Source organism: Henckelia pumila, chromosome 4, assembly GCF_033568475.1.
Source record: "Henckelia pumila isolate YLH828 chromosome 4, ASM3356847v2, whole genome shotgun sequence".
NCBI classification, from domain to species: domain Eukaryota; kingdom Viridiplantae; phylum Streptophyta; class Magnoliopsida; order Lamiales; family Gesneriaceae; genus Henckelia; species Henckelia pumila.
This window is the reverse complement of record NC_133123.1, coordinates 43,991,608-44,003,235: the sequence shown is the minus strand read 5'-3', so window position 1 is coordinate 44,003,235 and position 11,628 is coordinate 43,991,608. Positions and strand designations below refer to the sequence as shown.

The following is an 11,628-nucleotide window of genomic DNA, read 5'->3' as shown; positions in this document are numbered from 1 at the left end:
TATATCAATAATATACATCATCATCATCATCATCATCATTATTATTATTATTATTATTATTATTATTATTATTATTATTATTATTATTATTATTATTATTATAATATGTATATATATATATATTTATATTGAAGTGAATAAAATCACTACCGTAAATTTTGAGTTAAAATAAAAATTAAGCTAAATATTAAAAAAATATTATAGAAAATAATTAAAACATCAAATTTTATATAATAATGAATTACTCATAAAAAAATAATTATTGTTATTTCAATTTATGATCAATCAAATATTATAATTTTTTGTCGTATACTATAATAATTTTTTATTAAAAAAATTTAATGAATATGATTTTACATTTTGTGAGGTTTTGTGATTAAAATTCAAAAAATTATGAATGATATCTTTTTATTTTATTTTAGAAATAAAAAAGTATGTTGTATATATATTATTTTTAATATCACTAGTCTGCATGAGACTAGTGTCAGTATAAAGAATATTTTAATATAAATGAAAAAAAATGTGTGAGTTTGAATTTATTAATGTCCATCTAAATATATAGGTTGAACCAAAGACAATTATTGATATTTTGTTGTTGTATGTTAGACTTTAATTATTGTACTTAATATAATTAAATGTTATTTTTAAAAATCTAATGATATTTTGAATACGTCTAGACTTTATAAAATTTTTAAAAGTCAAGTTTGAATATCAAATAATTTTTTAAAACTATACGGATGTTCATGTTAAATATCATTAAATTTTTATGAATAATATAAAAGTTAAATTCTAGAACCAATACACCCCCTACAATTGTTGATAGGTAGGACCGTAGGATCTAACTTATCTCATCAATCATATAACGTTTGGCGGGTAAAGTGCGCAAAACTTCTATGAAAAATTTATAGCCATTTTAATCCCTATATACATTTTATTCCCTATTTTGCAGGCCTATATGCAAAACCACGAAAAAAATTTATAACATAAAAGATATATAGTTTCTAACATGCAAATAAATAATATTACATTTAAGGCCAAATTAAAATCTTGTAAAAGAAAATTAAGATTAATTCTTACAAGACAAAAAGTAATTATAAACACTAATGAAAACTCATCCATATATGATTGCTGCAACATGATATATATATACCGAGCTATCATACAATGTCACGTACGCACATTTCCCCAATCTATCATTTTTTGTTGATCAAAATACACACCATCCGCACGAGCAAACCAAGAACAATCGTTGTCACGACCACCGCACGCCGGAGCCAATGTAGCATTGAACGACTCGAAAATCGCTAGTTTCGAACCCCACATTAGATGACAGGTAAACGTCCGGGGCTTCTCCGGGAAGTTGCAAAAGTCCCAATCAAGCGATTCGCCGTAGTTGAGGATCTTGTATCCGATATGTTTGTCTTTAGACGCGCAATATGTTCGTAGTGGCACGGCATCTTGTGAAATACTGATACTGTGGTATACGAAAACTTGATAATGATAATAGTTGGCGCATACGGGTCCCCGGATTATAACCGATTGAACAACATATACAGACATCAAATAGATCACCAGGAAGAAGAACAAGTTCCCCATACCCGAATATCGACCCATATATGCTCGAAATGAAGTTTAATTATTTGTGATGCATATGTTTTTGGGGTTATCTTTTTTTCTTGAGGTTGTGTTTATATAGTTAAGAAATTTAATATTCAATCAAGAATGAAATAAATGTTGTTTGATTTCCTTCCTAATTGTTCGTGGTTTAGAAATTCATACGATATTATATATATTTATTTCAATTTATGGTGTATCCCGCATTTAATTGTATAGTCATTTAATGGTAATTAGGCCAATGGAGATTCTGTTGAGATAAATATATATTTCCTAATGCAAAGGAAAAATATATTCCGTATTTTTATTTGCAAACCAATGGATTAAAGAATGATACGTGTATTAAATTTATATCTTTGGAATCTTGAGTAGTAACTCCAAAGGAGAGGTAGGGTATTAAATTGAAATTATTCAAATTTTTGTTGAGGGACAACAAAATTATATGTTCGTCATATATAACGAGTCGTAAATATTTTTGGAAAAATTATGTTTTTTTTTCGTGCAAAATGAAAAAATTACCGACTTCTTATGTCAATTTCGTATTAGCTTATGATCGCAATTATAAACTCAAATATAAAATAAGGAAAATTTGCAGTTTTTGGTCATGTATGCTTGTCACTTTGCGATTTAAGTCTTCTGTGTTTTCATATTTAAGTTTTAGTCTTGTATGTTTTGATTTTTGACAATTTTAATCATTTTTTCTTCAAAATGTTTATGTGTCACTATGCACGTTTGCTTCACATTAGAACTGCATTGATGTCACATCAGTGTCACATTGAAGAAAAAACTAAAATTGCCAAAAAAAAATGACAGACTAAAACTGAAATCTAAAAATATACAAAACTGAAATCTGAAAATATACATGACTGAAATTGCAAAATTATAAACATAATGAACCAAAAAAAAACAATTTTTTCCATAAAATTACAATAGCCCTTTTAGGGTAGATGATATGTTGATTGACTATGTGAAGTTTGGGGTCAAGTGACAAGTACTCGAATCCCAGTCCTTGGAAAAACTGCCAAGACCTCAGAGAATTTTAATGATCAAGTTGGGATGTATTTTTCAGGTAAAGAGGTCTCGTTTTTAAGACCCATTCATTACATGCATTTCATCTTCCCCAAAAAATAATATTATTAATAACTGCGGCCAATTTGAACAAAATGAAATGGTTTGTTCCATTTTATGCAATATTTACTTCTACGTATTCATAAATGCATGCTGGTTTAACGGAATTTTTTTGGGAGCGTGGGCATTGTTGTAATTAAATCTCAAAATTGAAATCTCGTACCAAACTTAAAACCTTTTGTAGATGAGCTACAAGCGATCGGTTTAATGATTGAATTTAATGATTTCAATCATGTGTAAGCGTTGCTCGGCAAACAATGAAAAATAAGAGGCGCTTATACCATTTACATTTGTGTAGCAATTAGAAATGTAGCATGAGACTCGGCAAAACATCTGTTCCAATTCCTACCCGGCCAACTTAAAATTAAAAATGTTTTTATAAGAGAAGATAAAATTCAAACTACTAGTCGAGCCGAATCCGAACCCAAAATGTCTTCTTGTTTGAGCTTCAAGCCAAGAATTTTGAAAACATCTAAGTAGTAATTGGTTCAAGTTAAAAGATCAATCTTTTCATAGTTTTTTAGCAATCTCGAGATTTTACGGTAGTCATAAACCTTTCAAGCTTTCAACGGGTGGCCGGATAAGAAAATGTAGAAGCTACAAGCAGTAAAATAGAAATCATATCGATGGATTTACGAGCACAAAAGAATGCAATAAACTCTGAACTAGATGTGAATTTCATGTTTACTCAAGCTACCAGCAGCATCAGTCACAGGAAATGTTCTGCTCAAACGTCTCAAAGATTGATCCGAAATAATGTTTTTCTTATACAGAGTGTTCGCGAGATCCATGGCTTCTGCTCGCCATCCTGTGAATCCAATGCCTTCAAGCAGCAGAATGTAAGAGGTTTCATTCGGCTGGATACCGTTTTCCACCATTTCCTCCAGCATTCCAATAGCATCAAAGATCCTGTGAGCCTTGCAAGTTCCTAACAAAAGAGTGTTGTAGGTCACAACCGTTGGCTCGAATTTGCTCTCCTTCATGTCGCCTAACAGCTCGACAGCCTTATCCACTGACCCTTCTCTACACAAACACGATATCAGCGAGTTGTACGTAATCTCATCAGGATCAATCCCTTTATGTATCATCTCATAAATCAGTTCCAAGGCTCTTGTTCTGTCCCCGTAGTTCCACAACGCATTTATCATCGTGTTATAAGATGTCACGTCCGGGGCACAGCCCGTCTCAGCAAGCTTCCCCAACACCTCCAAAGCTTCATCCGAGTTACCATTCTTGCACAACGCGGATAGTATAGTGTTGTAGTTTACTATATCAGGCAGACAACTCTTAGATATCATGTAATCCAAGAAACCAATCGCCAAATCTAGTCTCCCTTCTTTACACAAAGATGAAATCAAGGGATCATATGTGTAAGTATCCGGAGTCAATCCCTCATCCATCATAATCTTCAACAAGTGTATCGACTCATCAAAATGCCCGTCGCGACACAGAGCACCTATCAAGATGCTATAAGTAACCACATTCAGTTCACAACCCGTTGTAAACATCTCCACCATAAGCTCCTCCGCATCATTCCATCTCCCCTGATTAAGCAACTCCCTCAACATAATGTTATACGATATCACATCCGGCCTAAAACCTCTAGTACTCACGCAACGCACGAATTTGAAGGCATCATCCAACAACCCTTCTCTACACATTCCTCTTATTATCGTATTATAAGTGAACATGTCGGGCTGCAGCCCTCTACACAACATCTCATCGAAAAGCTTCATTGCTTCGACAACACCGCCTTCGACTATGGTTGCTTGGATCAATATCGTGTATGTCACAACAGTAGGCTGGCAATTGTCTTCCACTAACTTATCCATCATCTTCATAGCTAAACGAAACTTCCCCCTATCACAAAGATTGCCTATGATTATATTATAAGTCACCACATCCGACGAAAGCCCCTGAGACCTCATCCGATTCATGACTTCGTTTACGGAATCCATCCGATTCGCTTTACACAAACCATTGATGAAAGCATTGTAAGCAAATATATCAGGCTCACCAAATTTCTCGAGAATCCCCAAAACTTTACCAGCTTTATCCACCCTCTTGGAGCCGAAGAACCCTTTAATGAGCTTAGTGCACAGAATCACGTCAGCTTTGTGACCCAAGCTCACCATGCTCTCAAGAAAATGAAGGGCCTCGTCAAAATTCCCTTCTTTACAAGACCTGCTGAGCAGTTTGAGGAAATGGCCTTCTTTAAAATCTTTATAAATCGGCAAATCTCTCGTCTCCGTAGAAGCCTTCACCCTCTGAAAATCTCTAAAGTTTACTGCTTTGGGGTTGTTTTGATTTCTGCATCTGAAAATGCAACTGTGGTGAAACTTTGCTCGGAGTTTCTGGTGGCTGAAAAAGAGAGCTTGAGGGAAGAACTCGGGGTTCGAGGTTGAAGCCATTTGTACTTAGTTTTCATGGAGGATTCATTATCTGTAAATTGGTGAGAACGAAAGCAAAAACCTTATACTAGTGAGCTAGCTAGGAAATTGAACTTTGAAGTGAAAGGTACTGGAGTTCTATCCTGTTCTTGGCTAATCAATGGATGGGTTTTTACCCGTTTTCCTTTTTTAATTTTTAATTTTTTTAATATATGTATATATTATTTTTGGATAAGATGGGCTAGAAGACGACACGTGTCACGTTGTAACATAAAAAAGAAAATCTTGCCCGTGGATGAATTAGATGAACTTTTGATCATAGATAAGAAGTTTGATTCTTTTGCCAACACTTTTTTGGATTAGTTTGTCACACAGGGTTTATCTAATGTGGTTTATCTGACTAGCGTAGTTGCATTAGTCCGAAAATTTACCCAAAGCACACCAAAATTTAGCAACTGCGGGTTTCCATCTCACAAAAAATAAAAAATAAAAAAAGAAAAAAGAAAATCTTAAGCATGATATATATTTTTCATTGCAACTTTTTTACGTGATTCATGGCGCCCATGGGAGCTAAATTTATGTTAGGAAAAGGTGATGTGGTATTGATTAATCTCTGTATTGTATATTATTCAAGTAGAAAAACTTATAATAAAAATTAATTTGATGAAGTGTTGTGTGTGTAAAATAATAAAGATAGTAAAGATATATTTTTTTTAAATAATATATGAATCTTTGATTTGTCAAAGATAATATTTAAATTTTTAAACTTTTGAAAGTGGATAAGATGTGATAGTTATGAGTATATTATAGATTACTTTTAAGTAGACACTAGTGTTTTTGTAAAAACGATTTGCTGTCATCAAGTCGGACCACTAAAGGCCTCAACTTTTATAATATAGAAATATAGAAATATATATATGAAAGAAATTTTATTCCTTGAAATATTTTGAATATTTGATATTAATTGATTTTGCTTTCTAGACAAGTAATTAGATTTGATAAATATCTTGTGTGTAATTCTAAAAAATTTATATGAAATATATTTATCATGATCAAATATATCTTGATAAGGAAAATCTTTGATATATTATTATTTGCTATTATCAAGATATGACTTGACATGATTAATAGAGTTTTATTCTTACTTACAATTGTTTTTCTTATTAATGTAGGACTCTATTTATGGAAATCAACTTTCTTGGACTCTAATATATAAAATAGGATTCTCACGCACAAGTTAAGTAGAGCTTCAGACGTCGACTTTCAGAGCATCAATCGAAGAATTGCGGACACGAAGTTGAAGGTTTCTGAAGACCGATTTTGCAATCATCGTTATTGTGTGTCCCCGTGTTGCTGTTGGTGTTAAAGACATCTGAGACAACACTGTGAGAATAGTGTTGTTCGAAGATAATTGTTGTTCTTCAAATTTAGGCTACGAGAGTTGCATCTATTTGTTTTACTCTGATTTATTTAGGATGAAAATTTGATTTCTCAACCTGTTGAGAAATTTAGGGTTTATTGACTTTTCGTAAAATCACAAGTATTTCTTGAAAAGACTGATCTTACTTTTTCTAGTGATATTTAGCCCTAAGGCACACGCACGAGTTTTTATATTCGTGCAAAATTATTTAGTTGTGTTATTATTTACGCTTTAATTTTTGCTGCACTGTGTTGTTTCTGGTGTTGTAACACCAAGTACAACACTGCCTGTTTTTACATAACAAACTGTGTACACAACATCTTTCACGTGGCATCAGAGCCACCACTTGATTAATAAGTGAGTTCCTGGTTATTGTTACAGGTTTGTTATGGATACTCCGTACTCAAATGTTGTAATTCGTCCACCAATTTTGGATGAGACAAATTACGGTCCATGGAAACTGAAGATGAGCATATACATACAATCTATTGATTCCAGGGTTTGGCAACGTGTTCTCGATAGTTGGTCACCACCAATGAGAGATGAAAAAGGGGATGGACCCAAACCAAGAGCACAATGGACAGCCGATGAAATATCCTCTGCTAATTTTTTAAATGTTAAAGCCATTAATGCTATTTTTACCTATGTTGATATGAACATTTTTAATCTGATTTGTACTTGTGTCTCTTCTCAGGATGCTTGGGATAAACTTCAAAATCATTGTGAGGGCTCGACGAGTGTTAAGAAAACAAGGATGTGTCTCCTAACTTCAAAATTTGAGAAATTAAGAATGGAGGAAATTGAGACCATCATGCAATAAAATACTATATTGAAGAGTCTTGCTAATGAAGCATCAGTTCTTGGTGATCCTATCTCTAACGAACGACTTGTGTGCAAAGTACTTCAGTCTATTCCAAAAAGGTTTCGCACTAAAGTTTGCGCTATAGATGAATCCAAGGATATATCTATAATGGGGTTGGATAAATTAATAAGATCTCTTCGCATATACGAGATGGAGATGGAAGTATAAGATGACTATAAAGGTAATTCAATTGCTTTTCAATTGTCTAATGATACTTACAATGATTTTTCTGAGATGAAGCAGGAAGTAGGTGAATCTAATTTGGGAGATGACTCTATTGTCTTAATCACAAAGAAATTTGGTCATTACCTTAAGGTGATGAGACAAAAAGAAGAAAAGTGAGAAAGGTGCACAACCTTCAAAATTCTCGAGTTTACCAACATCGGAGAAGTCTAAAAAATCAGCTACTACTCGAGGACCATGACTGAAGTATAAAAGTAATAATCAGTCTTCTAGTAAGAATTTTGACAATATTCAATACAGGGAATGTCGTGGATATGGACATTATGCGTATGAATGTGTCAATCGACTTCGAAAAGGTATGAATGTCTCCCTGAGTGATGAGGATTCTGAGGAAGAACAGGAAAAGTGTGAACAGGTAGACCTTATATCTTTTACTACTTTGCTGGAAGGTAAGAAAAATTTTCAGATCAATCTACTCGATTTTGGCTCCAGTGTTGCAACACCAGGGCGCAACACAGTTCAAAAATATGTCTGTTTTGTGGCTTCTAATTTTGATAATTCCAGTAATCATGAAAAACAGGTAGCTGAAGTATCTACTCTGGAAGGTATCCAGAAACTTTATGAGGAGTTGTACAGTGACTGGATCAAAAAGAACAAGTTAAACACAACTCTCTCTAAAGAGAATGCTGAATTGAAAGCTGTTGTGGCTAGGCTGGAAGTTCTCATGAGCAAGAAAGACCTAAAATTGGGGTTGTTAAATACTGAACTTGAAAAAGCAAAGACAAATCTTGCCAGATTTAATTCGAGTTCGAACAAACTTGATTCTCTTTTGACTATGGGCAAAGATGATAAGTTTGGACTTGGGTTTAAAGAAAGTGTGTTTGAAATTGATGAATCTTCTAAATCACCAGTGTTTGTGAAGGAAGGTAACAATTCTGTGAACCATCCTTCAGTTGATCCCAAGAACAGAAACCTATTCTTGAGAAAACTGTTCCTGTTCCAAAGCCAAAACAATGGAAGCGTCCTTTTGTTTGCCATTACTGTCTCAAACCTAGTCATATCAGACCATTTTTTCGTAATTTCATAAATGACTTTCTTTTTTGAGAATCTAAGCAAGTGTTGCCTCTCGTGTTGCACAACACCAAGCGCAACACTGACAAAAAAGGACCCAGTGTGAAGAAAATTTGGGTACAAAAGTTTGATAGTGTTTTGTTATTTATACTTTCTTGAAAGATAACACTGCAAGAAATTGGTATTTTGATAGTGGAAGCTCCCGCCACATGACATGTTTGAAAGATCACCTCACAGACTACATTGAACAAGAATGCGGTAGAGTGACCTATGGAGGTGGTGCAAAAGGAAGAATTGTTGGAAAAGGAACACTGGATGTGGAAGGATTTACAAAGCTTCACAATGTTTTTTATGTTGAAGGACTTAATGCGAATTTAATTTCAATTAGTCAATTGTGTGATGATGAATTGCATGTGAAGTTTGATAAGAATACTTGTGAATTTTTTGATAATGCTAATCAATGTGTTATGACAGGTACAAGATCTGCAGACGATTGTTTCCAACTCGGTGAGGAATTGGCTTGTAGACACTCAAAAATCGATGATTTTAGTCTATTGCACCAAAAGCGTGGTCATGTGAATTTCAAAACTTTGAAGAATTTGAGTAAGTTTGAGGTTTTCAGAGGACTGCCAAATTTAAAGTCTGGTGTTCAATACATCTGTATGCCAAAAAGATAAGCAGACCCGTGTATCGCACCCCGTGTTACAACACTGTGGGACAACACGGTGTCTTGAACTTTTGCATATAGACTTAATGAGTCCAATGGATGTTGAAAGCTATGGAGGTAAAAATATTCTTTGGTATGTTTTGATTATTTTTCTCATTTTACATGGGTAAGATTTCTAAGAGAAAAGTCAGAAACTTTTGATATTTTTAAGAAATTATTCAATAATATCACTAACTTGCATGCCTTGACAGTAGCAAGGATCAGAACCGATCATGGAAAGGAATTTGAGAACTCATCTTTTTCATCTTTGTGTGACAAAAAGGGCATATCTCAAGAGTTCTCTGCTCAAAAAAACTCCTCAATAAAACGACATAGCTGAAAGAAATAATAAGACGTTGCAGGAGATGGCTAGGGTGATGATGAACTCAAAAAATATCTCCAAGAGATTTTGGGCAGAAGCATTAAACAAAACTTGTCATATTTCCAACCGTGTTTATTTGAGAAGTGGTTCTTTGATGACATCCTATGAGATCCTCATGGAAAAGAGGCCAAAACTAAATTAATTTCATGGTTTTGGCTGTGAGTGTTATGTTTTAAATGAATGAACTCACCTAGAAAAATTTGATTCCAAGAGTGATAAGTGTTTATTCATTGGTTATTCTACTAATAGTCGTGCATATAGGATGTATAACCTTAGAACCAAAATAATAATAGAATCTATTAATTTTGTTTTTGATGATTTTGCATATTTCAAGGGTAAAGATGCTGAAGATGATGTTGAAGGCTTGCTGGAATTTACTGTTGAAGAACCCAGTGTTGTCCCTGATGTTGCAACATCAAGAACACCAGTTCCGCTAGAAACTGATCATGAGGATAATCATCAAAGTGATGAGGAAATTGAGTTAATTATTGAAAAGAACATTCCAAGCAAGATACAAAAAATAATCCTTCATCACAGATTATTGGAGATGTTCATGGAACTAGGAAAACCCGAGCTAAGGACAAAGTGGACTACCATAAGATGGTTGAGTTAGTATGCATGAGTTTCGTGTACTCACAGGTAATGCATTCTTGTTTTGTCTCTAATATTGAACCTAAGAATATCAATGATGCTTTGAATGATGAATTTTGGGTAAATGTCATGCATGAGAAACTTGAGCAATTTGTCTGAAATGATGTGTGGTTTTTTGTTCCACCTCCTGATCATGATAATGTCATTAGTACAAAATGGATTTTCAAAAACAAAATCGATGAATCAGGAAACATCATAAGGAATAAAGCAATGTTGGTTGCTCAAGGGTATACGCAGGTAGAAGGGGTTGATTTTGATGAGACATTTGCTCTTGTTTACCCTATTGAGTCATTCCGACTATTGCTTGTCATTGCATGTCATATGGGTATAAAAATTTACCTAATGGATATGAAAAGTGTGTTTTTGAATGGTGTTTTAAGTGAAGAAGTGTGTGTGAAACAACCAAAGGGCTTTGAGGATCCACATTACTTGGATCACGTCTATAAGTTGAAGAAGTCACTTTACGGTTTGAAGCAAGCTCCACGAGCATGGTATGGCAGGTTGACTAAATATTTGCTCGAAATTGGATTCAAACGAGGTGAGGTTGACAAAAATCTTTTTATTCAATAGACCAAAGGTGAAATTCTTATTTATCAAGTTTATGTGGATGACATTATCTTTGGTGCTTCTTCTCAAAAGCATGTTAGTTTTGTTGAATGCATGTCTTCTACTTTTGAAATAAGCATGGTAGGAGAATTAACCCATTTTTCTTGGATTGCAAGCTAAGCAATTGAGTGATGATATTTTTTATGTCAAAATAAGTATGAAAAGAATTTGGTGAAAAAGTTTTGTAAAGAGAATTCCAAGCATATGAAAACTCCAATGGGTTCAAGTGAAAAATTAGAAAAAGACAGTGTTGCAGCTGGTGTTGAAAACACCATGTATCGCAACATGATAGAGAGTATTTTGTATTTGACTGCTAGTCATCATGATATCATGTTTAGTGTGTGTTTATGTTCTAGGTACCAATCTGATCCAAAGGTAACTCATTTTAAAGTTGTTATACGTATTTTGAAATATGTTTCGGGTACATTGGATTTAGGATTGAAGTATACAAAAGAAACAAACACTAATCTTGTGGATTTTAGTGATGCTGATTGGGATGGTGATGTGAATGATAAGAAGAGCATTACTGGTGGGTGTTTTTATCTTGATAATAATTTGGTGTCATGGTATAGTTGTAAGCAAAATTGTGTTTCATTTTCGACTGCTAAATCTGAA

General features: G+C 33.7%; 3 protein-coding genes across 3 annotated transcripts; 1 reads left to right on the top strand and 2 right to left on the bottom strand.

Moving 5' to 3' along the window:
* Positions 1-1,167: 1,167 nt before the first annotated feature.
* LOC140860950 (S-protein homolog 29-like) lies at positions 1,168-1,596 on the bottom strand. The gene has a single exon (XM_073263950.1). The coding sequence runs from the start codon at positions 1,594-1,596 to the stop codon at positions 1,168-1,170; it is 429 nt and encodes a 142-aa protein (XP_073120051.1).
* Positions 1,597-3,281: 1,685 nt separating this feature from the next.
* LOC140865227 (uncharacterized) lies at positions 3,282-5,267 on the bottom strand. The gene has a single exon (XM_073269793.1). It carries the CDS (start codon positions 5,151-5,153, stop codon positions 3,408-3,410), a length of 1,746 nt encoding a protein of 581 aa, XP_073125894.1. The 5' UTR covers positions 5,154-5,267; the 3' UTR covers positions 3,282-3,407.
* Positions 5,268-6,940: 1,673 nt separating this feature from the next.
* On the top strand, positions 6,941-10,369 carry LOC140860949 (uncharacterized). Its single transcript, XM_073263948.1, has 7 exons — positions 6,941-7,291; positions 7,388-7,576; positions 7,658-7,752; positions 7,898-8,523; positions 8,831-9,055; positions 9,143-9,282; positions 10,091-10,369. Exons 1-7 carry the CDS (start codon positions 6,941-6,943, stop codon positions 10,367-10,369), a joined length of 1,905 nt encoding a protein of 634 aa, XP_073120049.1.
* The last annotated feature ends 1,259 nt before the right edge of the window (positions 10,370-11,628 follow it).